This window comes from Procambarus clarkii, chromosome 5 (assembly GCF_040958095.1).
Source record: "Procambarus clarkii isolate CNS0578487 chromosome 5, FALCON_Pclarkii_2.0, whole genome shotgun sequence".
In the NCBI taxonomy this organism is placed as follows: Eukaryota; Metazoa; Arthropoda; class Malacostraca; order Decapoda; family Cambaridae; genus Procambarus; species Procambarus clarkii.
The window spans coordinates 32,790,388-32,806,199 of NC_091154.1; the positions used below are offsets into that span (position 1 = coordinate 32,790,388).

Sequence of the window (15,812 nt, forward strand, 5' to 3'; positions counted from 1 at the left end):
AGTTTGAGTGTCTTGTGTGTTGAGTGTGTTGCGAGGTACTTGGCAACCCCCGGCGGGAGTGTGACCCGGGTATACGCCTCTCCTTCACCCAAACAATGGCACTAATTATCTACATAACACTTCTCACTCCCTACATCACACCACCGCCTCCCTACACCATCTTGTACTGCTTTACAAATGTCATTATACAGTAATTTGCCCTCAGGTTCCTGAAATAATGACAGACCCTCCCCACCAATCTACACATATAGGTGGGTACGTTACAGGCATGATACTCGCCAACCACACACACACAGAGTGATGTGACACTTGTGGCTGTAACGTACTTAATGACTTGACACACTCCAGTACCATCAAATTACATGTATCTACGCATTCAGATCAAATCTTGTACTTACCTCTACGCCATCTTGCTTGTAAACAAACTGCTCCTCTTCATTCTTCGCATTCTGTACCACTCACTTCAATTTTCTCACTTTTTAAACTTCCTCCCGAGTCTTGCGACATTCACACACAGGAATTTAAAGATAGAATGAGATTAACTTATCTATGAAGATGTAACAAACACATCAGTCTGAACGAATCAATAATGTGTCTATTTCGCGCCAAACATTTCGAACGATGGTTTGACTTTTCACTCACTCGTCCGATTCCTCTACTGGCACTGCAGACTGCTGGCGCTCAGTGCGAATATATATATAACCCACCATAAGGAACCATATAATGTATATATGTATAGATATCGATATGAAATATACACAATATATATAGGGGTGCCACCTCTAGTTTGTGTATAATATATATATATATATATATATATATATATATATATATATATATATATATGTGTGTATATCACGAAAATAAACACGTGATTAAGAATGTGACAATGTCAGACCACGAAGGAAAATTTCAATTATGTATGAGGTCTGACATTGTCATATATATATATATATATATATATATATATATATATATATATATATATATATATATATATATATATATATATATATATATATATATATATATATATATATATATATATATATATATATATATATATATATATATATATATGTCGTACCTAGTAGCCAGAACTCACTTTTTGGCCTACTATTCAAGGCCCGATTTGCCTAATAAGCCAAGTTTTCCTGAATTAATATATTTTTTCTAATTTTTTTCGTATGAAATAATAAAGCTACCCATTTCATTATGTATGAGGTCAATTTTTTTTTATTGGAGTTAAAATTAACGTAGATATATGACCGAACCTAACCAACCCTACCTAACCTAACCTAACCTATATTTATAGGTAAGGTTAGGTTACGTAGCCAAAAAAAGCTAGGTTAGGTTAGGTTAGGTAGGTTAGGTAGACGAAAAAACATTAATTCATGAAAACTTGGCTTATTAGGCAAATCGGGCCTTGAATAGTAGGCTGAGAAGTGCGTTCTGGCTATTAGGTACGACATATATATATATATATATATATATATATATATATATATATATATATATATATATATATATATATGTCGTACCTAGTAGCCAGAACGCACTTCTCAGCCTACTATTCAAGGCCCGATTTGCCTAATAAGCCAAGTTTTCATGAATTAATGTTTTTTCGTCTACCTAACCTACCTAACCTAACCTAACCTAGCTTTTTTGGCTACCTAACCTAACCTTACCTATAAAGATAGGTTAGGTTAGGTTAGGTAGGGTTGGTTAGGTTCGGTCATATATCTACGTTAATTTTAACTCCAATAAAAAAAAATTGACCTCATACATAGAGAAAAGGGCAGCTTTATCATTTCATAAGAAAAAAATTATAGTAAATATATTAATTCAGGAAAACTTGGCTTATTAGGCAAATCGGGCCTTGAATAGTAGGCTGAGAAGTGAGTTCTGGCTACTAGGTACGACATATATATATATATATATATATATATATATATATATATATATATGTCGTACCTAGTAGCCAGAACGCACTTCTCAGCCTACTATGCAAGGCCTGATTTGCCTAATAAACCAAGTTTTCCTGAATTAATATATTTTCTCAATTTTTTTTCTTATGAAATGATAAAGCTACCCATTTCGTTATGTATGAGGTCAATTTTTTTTTATTTTAGTTAAAATTAACGTAGATATATGACCGAACCTAACCAACCCTACCTAACCTAACCTAACCTATCTTTATAGGTTAGGTTAGGTTAGGTAGCCGAAAAAGTTAGGTTAGGTTAGGTTAGGTAGGTTAGGTAGTCGAAAAATAAATAATTCATGAAAACTTGGCTTATTAGGCAAATCGAGCCTTGCATAGTAGGCTGAGAAGTGCGTTCTGGCTACTAGGTACGACATATATATATATATATATATATATATATATATATATATATATATATATATATATATATATATATATATATATATATGTCGTACCTAGTAGCCAGAACGCACTTCTCAGCCTACTATACAAGGCCCGATTTGCCTAATAAGCCAAGTTTTCATGAATTAATGCTTTTTCGACTACCTAACCTACCTAACCTAACCTAACCTAACTTTTCCGGCTACCTAACCTAACCTAACCTATAAAGATAGGTTAGGTTAGGTTAGGTAGGGTTGGTTAGGTTCGGTCATATATCTACGTTAATTTTAACTCCAATAAAAAAAAATTGACCTCATACATAATGAAATGGGTAGCTTTATCATTTCATAAGAAAAAAATTAGAAAAAATATATTAATTCAGGAAAACTTGGCTTATTAGGCAAATCGGGCCTTGAATAGTAGGCCAAAAAGTGAGTTCTGGCTACTAGGTACGACATATATATATATATATATATATATATATATATATATATATATATATATATATATGTCGTACCTAGTAGCCAGAACTCACTTCTCAGCCTACTATGCAAGGCCCGATTTGCCTAATAAGCCAAGTTTTCATGAATTAATGTTTTTTCGTCTACCTAACCTACCTAACCTAACCTAACCTAGCTTTTTTTGGCTACCTAACCTAACCTTACCTATAAATATAGGTTAGGTTAGGTTAGGTAGGGTTGGTTAGGTTCGGTCATATATCTACGTTAATTTTAACTCCAATAAAAAAAATTGACCTCATACATAGAGAAAAGGGTTGCTTTATCATTTCATAAGAAAAAAATTATAGTAAATATATTAATTCAGGAAAACTTGGCTTATTAGGCAAATCGGGCCTTGAATAGTAGGCTGAGAAGTGAGTTCTGGCTACTAGGTACGACATATATATATATATATATATATATATATATATATATATATATATGTCGTACCTAGTAGCCAGAACTCACTTCTGAGCCTACTATGCAAGGCCCGATTTGCCTAATAAGCCAAGTTTTCATGAATTAATTGCTTTTCGACTACCTAACCTACCTAACCTAACCTAACCTAACTTTTTCGGCTACCTAACCAAACCTAACCTATAAAGATAGGTTAGGTTAGGTTAGGTAGGGTTGGTTAGGTTCGGTCATATATCTACGTTAATTTTAACTTCAATAAAAAAAAATTGACCTCTTACATAATGATATGGGTTGCTTTATCATTTCATAAGAAAAAAATTAGAGAAAATATATTAATTCATGAAAACTTGGCTTATTAGGCAAATCGGGCCTTGCATTGTAGGCTGAAAAGTGAGTTCTGGCTACTAGGTACGACATATATATATATATATATATATGTCGTACCTAATAGCCAGAACGCACTTCTCAGCCTACTATGCAAGGCCCGATTTGCCTAATAAGCCAAGTTTTCATGAATTAATTGTTTTTCGACTACCTAACCTACCTAACCTGACCTAACCTAACTTTTTCGGCTACCTAGCCTAACCTAACCTATAAAGATAGGTTAGGTTAGGTTAGGTAGGGTTGTTTAGGTTCGGTCATATATCTACGTTAATTTTATCTCTAATAAAAAAAAATTGACTCATACATAATGAAATGGGTAGCTTTATCATTTCATAAGAAAAAATTAAAGAAAATATATTAATTCAGTAAAACTTGGCTTATTAGGCAAATCGGGCCTTGCATAGTAGGCTGAGAAGTGCGTTCTGGCTACTTGGTACGACATATATATATATATATATATATATATATATATATATATATGTATATATATACTCACACCCCAGAAGTAACTCGAACTTATACTGCCAGGAGCACTCTGCTGGCGTACAGGATCCCTTAACTGCTCGACCAACACGACCGGACAAAAGAGGATGGTAGCCGAGGCTATTTCCATCCCCCCGCCGGCACTCGGTTGGTAATCTTGGGCATGGTATTTTATCAAATCACCTCATTCTTTGGGGCACACGTGAGGAACACAAATGCGAATAAGCCTGAATGGTCCCCAGGACTATATGCAACTGAAAACTCACACCCCAGAAGTGACTCGAACCCATACTGCCAGGAGCACAATGCAACTGGTGTGTACAGGATAAGGTGTCTTGTACACTCCAGTTGCATTGTGCTCCTGGCAGTATGGGTTCGAGTCACTTCTAGGGTGTGAGTTTTCAGCTCACACCTTTTCAGCTATATTTATTTATTTATTTTATTTATTTATGCATATACAAGAATGTACATAAGGAATGTGAGGATACAAATATGGTAATTACAGTCTTGTAAAGCCACTAGCACGCGCAGCGTTATATATATATATATATATATATATATATATATATATATATATATATATATATATATATATATATATATATATATATATATATATATATATATATATGTGTGTTTTTAGTTAGTTTAGTTCATTTATTATGCACCCCATACCCATCTTGTGGGCGGTAGTGGAAAGGGTTACAGAGGCACATAATGGGCTCAGGGACTGAACCCCACAATTCATTTAGCTAAGCAAGTTACAATCTTGATGAGCTAGTTACAAAATTCAATATAAGTCATCACATCAACAATGGGTTCGAGATCGACCTCAAGTACAGGTTCTAAATTAAGCAACTGACATATGTGGAGAGCTAGTGTCACAATTTATATGTTTGTCCTGCACACCGCCCCCCCCCCCCCCCATCCAGTGGGCAGCGGTGGATAGGTTACAATCACTTAGTTACTACCTACAGTTAGCAAACTGGGGATATTTGGCTAAAATTTCTGGTAGCAGATCATTTTGAATGAAATATTGACACATCGCTGGAACATTGGTTATAGAATTGTCTCTAAATTCACGTATCTTTTCGCACTCCATCACATAGTGACGGAGGGTGTGCGAATAATTTTGTTGACACAGTTTACATTTGGTCAGGTCTACATCAGCAGATAATGAGAATTCCCAGAGATACTTGTAACCGAGTCTAAGCCGAGCAGTAGTAACATCTAGAAGTCTGCTGATTTTATTGGATGATCCATAGATGTGTGGCTCCTCTTGCATGATAGTATGATGATAGATGGAATTACTGGTGTCAATTTCACTTTGCCTCAGATCTACAAGATCTTGTAGAAGTTCACGGTGTACTGCTGCTCTCAGATTTCTCATTGACAATCCAAGGTTACACTCAACGGCTCCTTTAAAGGCAGATTCTTTGGCTAACTTATCAGCTCTATCATGCATTCGGAGGCCAACATGAGATGGAGACCACATGAAATGGACTCTGTTACCATCCTTAATAATTTTGTTGTATTTGTGTCTAGCTTCGGACACGAGCATGTTACAGTTATGTCTTAAAGAGTTGAGAGCATTTAAGAATGATAAGGAGTCACTTACATTTAATGTATCAAGTTTTGAGACTTGTACACATTTCAGTGCAAGGATCAAGGCAAATAGTTCAGTCTGAAGGGTAGAGGCCCAGTTGTTTATACGGACTCCCCACTCAAAGTATAGGCCATCGCCCATTGTCAGGACAACTGCACTTCCAGCTGCACCCGTGGTGCGGTGTAGGGAACCATCAGTGTATATAATTTGAGAGAGAGAATGCTCTGTGGACAGAGCATCAATATGGCTTAAGGCGTTGAGCTTTGCCTCAAGACGAAGCTTGGGCTGATCTCTAATTTGCTTCTTGGGTGGAAAGGGAGGGATTAAAACTGGAAAGGGTGTAACCTCCCACGGTGCAGGAAAGTGCCGTTGTATATATGTACATATATATATCCACAAATCAACAACCCTGTTTCCAAACCAGCATTTGACTAATTACCGAACCAGTATTTGCCCACTAGTTCGGTAATTGAATGTACCACTCTAGTAGTAGACAAGTAGCTGTGACAAGTAGCTACCTGTAGAGACACATCGACAACCTGTGACAAATAGCCTGACAAAAATAAAATGACAAAATTTAACACCTATAGAGGTGGAAAATCTACGGAAAATAAATGTCCGATTCCATGTCCGATTTCACGAAAATAGCTTGGGTTGTTTGGGATACAGGCTATATTTCTTATAGCATTTATCTTACAATACCCCGACCATGCCAAACTATTTAGCATGGGTGGAACACAAACACGGGGACACAGGTGGAAACTTAGTACCCAAATGAGCCACAGGCATTAGAAAGAATAATAGTTAACAAATGGAATGCATTATGTAGTGATGTGGTGGAGGTAGACTCCATACACAGTTTAAAATGTAGATATGATAGAGCCCAGTAGGCTCAGGAACGTGTACATCAGTTGGTTGACGGTTGAGAGGAGGGACCAAAGAGCCGAAGCTTAACCTCCGCAAGCAAAACTAGGTGAGTACATACGTACAGAGAGCTGTTTTATTAAAAAATCCACGCATGTATATACTAATTATAATTAACTTTTATCAGTATATTGAAACAATTTTGTTTGCATTTGTAACATCAGATGTACTTGTGTGGGGGTGATTAAGTATATATGTATAATGTGAATAAGTATATATGTATAATGTGAATACGTATATATATATATATATATATATATATATATATATATATATATATATATATATATATATATATATATATATATATATATATATATATATATATATATATATATATATATATATATATATATATATATATATATATGTACATGTATGTATGAGAATGTGTACATGTATATATATCATTAATAATTTTGTAACTAGCGTCAAAAATCGTTATTTCCTTAGCTAAACGAACTAGAGGGTTCAGTTCCTGAACCGATTATGTGCCTCTGTAATCCTTTACACCACCGCCCACGGGATGGGTATGGGGTACATAATAAAGAAAGAAATTGAAATTTGTGACATCAGTATATAAAAATGTCGAGTATAGTGACATATAGGTATAGGTTGCATATAGTATATATGGCTGGAACAAATATATATTAAATCACATTATAAATGTGACTATAAGCAACGTTTCAGTCTTTTCTTAACTTGTACAAGGACGAACCGAAACGTAGCAGTCAATTAGGCCGTTATTAATATAAATGATTATAGTGTTCACTGCATAGGAGTTTTGCGACATGCGTGAGGTGCTGTAGCCGAGGCCGTGACCACCTGAGGCAGCCAACCGAACACTGGAACAATCCAAGATGGCGCTGGTAGCTGGTCTGTGATTGGCTAGTTGTGTTTAGTTCATCATGGCCGTGTGTTATTCCGCGTGATATGACAGCCATCCGAGCTACCACAGCCTCTCACCCCTCGCACACTCTATGCTCATTATTTATATTAGGGAAATAACCACCAGTAAGTTGAGAGAGTGTATATAGTGGGAGGGAAGGCTGGAGTGAGGGGTAGGAGGCATACACAGGCGGGAGCCACAGACCATCCTCCAGTTGGGCCAGAGTCGTGTTTGAAATCTAACAGGAATTTTTAGGGATACTCCTTCGCTAGGCTAACAGTCAAGACTGTAGAAACCGTGAGTGATTTTGTTTGCGAGTGGCAGTGATATAACGTCCTGGGGATCCGGCATGTTTCCTTCCATTGCGAGCACAATTCCAAATCTTTCAAAAATATAGAAAATGAGCTATGTGATAATCTCATTTTAAATTTTAACTATATCTCAGTTTGTGCCGGGATGAACCATTTGCAAGTCAAAGCTGTGAAGTATTCTACTTGGTGACTATGGCAATTTGCTGGTCATTATTATTCATGTTCTTGCTCATAGTTTTTTGTTACTTCAAGGCCTATAGTGATTGTTAGTATGGAGTATTGTCTTACAGATGTGCCTAGTTCGTGCTCGATTACCTGGTTTATTTTAGCGTATTGAAGATGGAGAATATTATAGTGAATTGTATTTAAAAACTAAATACTTTCAGTGAAAAAAAATAAACACGTTCAGTGAAGATCTTTACTTGTCTAAGCATGTGCTACAATAATTTATTTATATATGCAAGAGTTCTTTCGTTCTTGTACAGCCATTAGCACGCATAGCGTTTTGGGCAGGTCTTTAATCGGCATTTTCCTTGGCATATGACCCGCCAAATAGTTTAACGACCAGGTATCCATTTACTGCTGGGCAACCAGAGGCCTACAGTTGAGAATTGGCACGTAGTAGAACCTCCCTGGCCAGGATATGAACCCAGGCCAAATCCCTTGCGAAGCGCGGGGCGAGTGTGTTATTAGTCCTTGTTAGAATCTGACCAGATTGTCAATTGGGTTAACCCACATGTTGTGTTTCAACAATAGTCGCCCAAGTTAAAATCGGTGGATGCCCCAAGGATGTTGTTGAAAACATCTTGATAACTTATTAAATCCAAAAATCCAGTGTTTTACCACTGCTCCAAGGGGACTTCATATCTATGGGGAAATTTTGAACGTTAAAATTGGGCGACCATTGTGGAAACGCAACACGTGGGTTGACCCAATTACTACTTGGGGTCAGATTTCATTATGGTTTGGAACACAGAGTTTAGTTTGCATATAGGCTACTGTAGTAGTAATCATGTAAATAGTCCATAAACTTTAAATCTTCTTTAATGCCACATTTCAGGTTGAAATGGTGGGCGCAAGTATAGTGCAGGTGGGGAGTGCAGTTCGGCACACCCCTCTGCCCCAACTGGCCCATGAGACAGAATCTCCACTGAACTCCGAGGACTTAACCAAAGACTTGAGTAACATTGCTAGTCAGTTCCCTGTACTTGGAGGGTTCATAGGTGATGGCCAGCTTGCATGGAGAGCAATTGGGCCAACAGTGGAAATTGTTGAACCATATACAGGCACACGAAAAGCTGCATGGACTTTCGGAGCTATATTGCACAATATTGGAACTCGGGTAAGTTAGTAACCGTTTTGTATTTGTGTTAGCAATATAAAAAATTATCGTTGAATTATGTCATTCTATTTGCATCTTAATGCAGAATGAGCTTAAATTCTTTAAAAAACATATAATTTATAATTGCATTTTTTATTTGATGACCTGCAGTTTTTGATGACTCTTAAACAGGTAACCAGTGTATGCGGAGTTGGACCTGGTGCCATATCTCAAGTTGTGGTTGGTGTTGATCTGGGTGTTGACTATAAACCTCAGGGAATGGCAGCACTCCTGTCTCTCTCTTCTTCGAGGCTTACTCGGGTGTTTCACTTCACTCACAAGGTAATATTAATGTGTGGTGAAAGTATTTCCTATATGGTATTTAATAAATAATAATATTAAGAATTGTTATGGCATTTTCTTTAAAATTTGAGAAACGTGTTTAAAGTTCAATATAATACTTAATTTTTCAGGTAACAAGTTTATGTATGGTGTCTGGTGGAGAAGTAAGTGTAGATTCTGGCACTCTGGCACCCGAGCTACGTTCCTGGCATGGGCTCTTAGTGGTTGGAACATCATATGGCACATTACATCTCATTGACCTTGCTTTGGACCTAGGAGGTTAGTTTTATGTTTATTAGAGATACCTTATGATTTTGTAATTTTTCACTTTCTCCCTTCAACATTTTTAGTTCTGTATGTTATCTAGAAAAACTTTACATGTCAGCCTTAAAATTTCAAACCTGAGTGTTGTTGTGGAAGGGAAGTCCCTATTGTTTTGGATCATGTAAACCCCCTCCTTCCTTGGTGGCAGACTTTAAAACTGTTCTAATCAGCTAGAAAAATAGTAGGATGGATTACAAGAACGTTTAAATCCAGGGAGCCCATCGCTCATACAGTTCTACAGTACAGTATTCAAATCACTGGTGCTGTCACACCGTGAGTACTGCTCGATACTTACTTTCCCCTTCAGAACAGAAGAGTTTGGTGAATAGGGGGAACACAGACGATATACACGACATGCATAGACATGATGTACGTAGCACGTAAGTTATTTGGATTGTCTCAAAGCTCTCAAAATGTACTCCCTAGAAAGGAGTACATTTTGATGAGAGAGAGGTATAAAATGATATACAGTACAGTGGCACCTCGATTAACGAGTTTAATCCGTTCTGTCACGGAGCTCGTTATGTGGAAAACTCATCTTAAACAAATTTCTCCATTTAAAATAAAGGAAATAAATTTAATCCGTTCCACTCCCAAAAACATCCATACTTGTATGACATTTTATAATGTAAATATAATACTGCACATGTAATTATAAATGTTTTGTTGTACTGTTTTCATGTTTACTTTACCTTATGAAGAGTCTTTGCTGGCTTCAGGGAGACGATGGGGAGGTGGGAAGGAGGAGAGGGGTTATGGTGTGGAAGGAGAATCCACCTCTGAGTCAGGCGGCCTCTCTCTTCTTGGGAATTTCACCCCACTGGGACCGGGTTGTGGTTCACTATCACTTGCTGGTCTTTACGTTTGCAAAGAACGAGTCTATTGACAATTGCTTTTGTCTTTGCTTTAGGATGTCCCTAAAACGAGATAGCAAATTGTCATTAAACATGTTCACAGACCGGGTTTCACTGCTTTATCAGGGTGATGCTTTTCCAAGAATGCAGTCACCTTTTTAAACATTCCCAACACTTCCCTGATCTCACTGGAAGAGGCAGCATCCTCCCTTATCTCCCCATCCCCTTACTAATGGCGCAAATTGTTGATGAGGACTGGCCATACTTCCCGGTGAGATCCGTCACACGGACACCACGCTCATGCTTTGCTTTAATTTCCTTCGTCAAATCCACAGTAATTGTCTCTTTCTTCCTCTTGACAACACTATCTTTAGCAAGCAGTTTCTTTGGCGACATCGTACGTCACAAATTGTAGTCACAAAACCACAAAAAAACAACAAAGAAAAGCACAAATAAATGCAGAGGGATGCTTGTCGTGCGTGATACAACAACAATGGTGTCGGAGGCGTCAGAGAATTTGCGAGACCCAGCGAGATGCTAGGAAGCACCATGTGGTTTTGCTCGTTAATAGAGGCGAAGCTCGTCAATAGAAACATTCTCTGCGAGTGGCTTGCTCGTTACTCGAAATGCTCATATATAGAGCCACTTGTTAATCGAGGTGCCACTGTATACTGTACATGGAAAATACTGGAGGGCCAAATCCCAAATTTACACCTTAAAGTAACAACATACTGGAGTGATTGATATGGAAAGAATTGTAGAATAGAGCCAGTAAGGAGTAGAGGTGCCATACACGGAGTCTACTATAATCATCAGATGTTCATGGTTGTTCAATATTTCCCCAGGAAGTATAAGAAATACTGTTTGAGCTTCGCTTATCCAAATTATATGGGAAGGACCTCCTGCTGGATAAGCCAGACATATGGATAAGCAGAATGCTCACTGGAGAATTGCCTACTGGAGATTTAATTAATTGTTAATTAACTTCCATGAAGCATAAAAAAATCTTTGTATAATTTATTTTCCTTTCCTGGTTTAGCTGTTTAGCTTTCCTGGTTTAGCCCAGAGAATTTGTGTGGCTTGAGGTGAGGTGCTGCACGAGAATAACATAGTCCACTTATTTTTATCGTTTCTCGCTTCATTCATGCTCATTTGTTGTATTGATGTAATGATAATGGTATTCGTTATGTATAACTTTGGAAATACATGTATGTATAGGTATATATGTATAAACATGTGCATGCTCTGTATTTATTTATACAAAAAATTGCACATGGCACATATTTTGCATGCAAATATATACATGGATATCACTAATATCGGATTAAAAGTTCAGTGGTTTCTATAATGGCTGCCCTGTGGGCTTAGTCACTGGATGGTGATGTGCCGGATATGGTCCATATCTTTTTACTAAGGCCTTGGAATAAAATTATGGGACTCGGGGGACCTTTTCCAAATATGGAAAACGATTGACAGGTCTGTAGTATCAAATGATGTCCTAGAATTTGTGGGGCTTTTGAAAAATGGAGCACCTTAAATCGTATCTAGGTGGTAGGAGCATATGAACCAATTGCTCTTAAGTGATTGGAGCAGTGTATGGGTTAAAGTTAATAAAAGTTGGAGATAGGTTTGGTTCATGAGTATAGTACTAAAGGAAAGTTGATATTGAACAAATCCACAAGGACTGTGATGAGGATTCGAATCTACGTCCCTCTTGGATATAAGTTCGAACCCTCATCATGGCTGTTGTGGATTTGTTCATTTGGTGCATCATGCTATTGTGATTTCTGTGTGTATGAAAGTTGATATTGATCTTGTAGCATTATATTGAAGAACAGAAAACATAAGCTATTTTGAGTTCAATTGTAGTCAAAAAAGTTTTATTTGATAAGATATTGATATTCTTCTTTTAATCTTTCAGGTCACAAGGTGCTCTCTGATGAAGTTTCTCCGGGGAATTTGGTCAGCGTAGCAACGCCCGACCCACAAGCAGAGCGTAATCGTATCAATTCAGTCATGCAAAATTGCCACCCTACTATGTGTTTAAGTGGTTAGTCCATCCTTTCCTTAAACTATTTCAAATTAAATGAATTTTTTTTATTTAGCATTGAATTTTTGTTTTGGATTATTTTGGACCGGGTACTCTTTTATTTTATTTTCTCGGTTTGTGGTAGCCTCTTTGGTTTAGGACTGTTTTTGTAAAGCTCTTTTCTTGGTGGCATTGGCTTCCGGGAGTTGGGTCGGGGAGCTTCGTGCTCTCCTCCGTCACAGGGATTTCTGCTCGTTCGGTCCTGGTGGGCGTTTTGTTCATTTGCAGCCGTCTCCTTTTCTGGTGAAGAATGAGACTGCTGCTTTCCAGAGGGGTCCTTGGAAGTCCATCGTGTTTTGTGTCCGTTTACAGCTTTCCAACGTTATTTGCACACCACGGCCTCTGTGGCAGGGATTGTGCTTTGAGTGGACCCGGTTTTTCTTCCTGTTCTAAGGCGAGGGTCTCCCAGGTTGTCAGCAGGATTATTCGGTCTAGCCTACCTGCGGTCTATCCCTATGCCCACAACGTTCGTAAGATCGCGGCTTTGGCTGCTGTTTTTGGTAATATGTCTTGGGCTGATATTCGGGCAATTCGGGTACAGGGCTTTTGGAAGTCGACCAGGGTCCTGGCCGCACGGTACCTCGTTAATGTTCCTGGCTCTTCTTGGGTGTGTGTAGCCTTGGGTTGCAGGTTGCAGCCAGTTGTTTCAACTTAGAGTTGAGGAGTGAGTGGTGGCCTCCCGGGTAAGTCCCTCTTTTCCTTTATCTCTGGTTAGGAAGCTCGGGGAGCCGAAGGGGTTCTCCACAGAAAAAAAGTTTTGAATCTAATGAAACGCCATTTTCTGGGTGAGAAGCGGAGTCTTCCTGGCATCCCTCCCTCTCTCCGGTCGGCGTTTTTTGTGTTTTTTATATTCAGCCTCTGAACTGGGGTTGAATAACTGGCACGGAAGGTCTGGGACCCCTTCCCCCTCCTGGGAGGAGAGGAGTTGCGCAAACAGCAGTATGGCAGCTGTGGTGATGTCTTGCTTGTTTGCTTGTTTTCGATTAGGGAGTTCTGATGGCTAGTTCGGCTTTCGGTTTGCAATTTTTAACCAGCTGTAATTTGTTTTGGAATTCCTACCTTCTGGGTGCCTGACCTGGTAGATGTCAGACATAGACTGCTTCCAAATACTGTACAAGGGGATGTCTCAGGCCATTGCTCCTCATGTTTTCCTTAGGGGGCCAGGTTCCGGTGCAGGTCCCGGGTAGGTCTAGAACTCCATCGATTGACTGTTGCCATAGATATACACATCAGCCCGGTTTAGCTCCGGTGAGCCTCCAGGTCTCACCTGGAAAATGGCGTTTCATTACATTCAACGCTGTTTTTTTTTTTTCTTAGGCTCAAGCCTGGTTGGGTGACTTTCATGAGCTGGCAATTTGTGATGCTGCCACCTAGTGATGGATATCTGATGCTAAAGGGAGAACAGCTTGACCTTTGGGTCACTTTTTTCTGAAGTGTTTCATTTTATCTTATTACTTATTCTTTTTATGAAGAATTTTTTAACTTTGGTGTTGTCTATACTGTTTCATCTAACCTTTCTGGTGGCTTTTTCTTCGGTTAGTGATATTGCATCCTCTGCTGCTTGCATCAGTGAGGGGGGAAGGGGAAACAGCTTTTGGCCTTTTTCCTCCAGTATGCTTTTAGAGACTGTGAAGGCTCTGGTGTGATTAGAATTGGGTGGTTTAACAAAAGTCCCAAGACAGATCTCTGGTATTTCAGTGATTCTTTTTAAATAACTTTGCTAATCCAACTTTGGATAACCCCCCTCAATGCCTTGAGCTTTTCCGATCAATATTTGATGAGGGGACAGTATCAAAGTCTTTTCTAAAATAAAGGTATAAAATTTAGCTATTTTTCACTGTCGACCTTATCAAATATACCTGACAAGATACAGAGCAAATTTAATTCCTTATTATGAAACTTCTTTTAATTTTTGTTCTAGGATCCATTGTTAAAAGGGCAGTGACATATTGGGTAAACAAAGTACTGTTGTGTGTGTATGTGCATTTAGCAGGGCATGTTTATTGGGAACTTTATTTATATTTTTGTGGGTAAAATTTAATCTTCATCAGTGTTCTTTTTGTTTAAATTCTATAATATTCACGACTGAGATTAATGCTAAAATAAGATTGTTAATTGTTCTTGCTAATGCATCCAATTGCTTTCTGCAGATAGTATGACTTATGGTGGACAGTTCCAGCTAATTGGTCCAGATGATAGTGTTCTATTTGAGACATCTGGGCATCTTGTATCCATCACAGCTCTCACATTCATACCACAACTGGCTTCTCTTGTTGTTGGTTACAACTTCGGAGCATTCCAGATTATCAACTTGTCAACACTCACTATAGAGTAAGTTTAGAAATTGGGTGAATTATAAAAAACACTATATAGTTATATTTTTGTTTTAAAATAAAAACTGCAGCATTTTATGGAATTGACAAATAGCCTAGAAAAGTTAAGGTTATTGTCACACTCTGGATCACCTGTCACTTGACTATTGAATGATTGTCAATTAAGGATGAAAATAAAAAGGATGACCAGACCACACTAGAATGTGAAGGGACGACGACGTTTCGGTCCGTCCTGGACCATTCTCAAGTCGTCCATTCTCACAATCGACTTGAGAATGGTCCAGGACGGACCGAAACGTCGTCGTCACTTCACATTCTAGTGTGTGGTCTGGTCATCATACTTTAGCCGCGTTATTGTGACTCATCGCCTGCAATAAAAAGGATAAATTGTGTGAGTGAAAGGTATGTGTTGTTCAGCATTTTAGATTGTTAGTGATTTTGTGAGAATAAAGTTTGAGTGTATTTAATGTGAGTGGAGGAGATAAAAGAGAAAAGTACATAAGTTGCATTATAATATAAAACTAAGTTCTTTTGATGATGAAATAGATTTTTCTAAGTAAATTTCAATATGTACTTCATCATATTAGTAAAACAAAGTTAGGATCACAGGAATATTTGTCTACATTGACAATTCCAGATAGTAATCATTACAATTATTTTAATACGTATT

At 37.9% G+C, this 15,812-nt stretch overlaps 2 protein-coding genes across 8 annotated transcripts in view; one reads left to right on the forward strand and one right to left on the reverse strand.

The window, feature by feature from the left end:
* LOC123762227 (gamma-tubulin complex component 6) overlaps window positions 1-623 on the reverse strand; it is a 117,305-nt gene extending 116,682 nt beyond the window's left edge. For all 4 annotated transcript variants that reach the window (XM_045748637.2, XM_069300748.1, XM_045748601.2 and 1 more), the window contains exon 1: window positions 399-623. The gene's annotated coding sequence lies outside the window, so the exon portion shown is untranslated. The remainder of the gene's footprint in view (window positions 1-398) is intronic.
* Window positions 624-7,526: 6,903 nt separating this feature from the next.
* Window positions 7,527-15,812, forward strand: part of LOC123762257 (protein ELYS) — a 56,205-nt gene continuing 47,919 nt past the window's right edge. For 2 of the 4 annotated variants that reach the window (XM_045748659.2, XM_045748677.2), the window contains exons 1-6: window positions 7,558-7,693; window positions 8,940-9,221; window positions 9,393-9,542; window positions 9,674-9,821; window positions 12,642-12,770; window positions 14,960-15,140. In XM_045748659.2, the coding sequence (XP_045604615.2) occupies window positions 8,946-9,221; window positions 9,393-9,542; window positions 9,674-9,821; window positions 12,642-12,770; window positions 14,960-15,140 (884 nt within the window). In that variant the 5' untranslated portion in view covers window positions 7,558-7,693; window positions 8,940-8,945. Of the gene's footprint in view, window positions 7,694-7,775; window positions 7,866-8,939; window positions 9,222-9,392; window positions 9,543-9,673; window positions 9,822-12,641; window positions 12,771-14,959; window positions 15,141-15,812 lie in introns of those variants that run through there. The other 2 variants (XM_045748669.2, XM_069300828.1) reach the window with 2 other exon arrangements.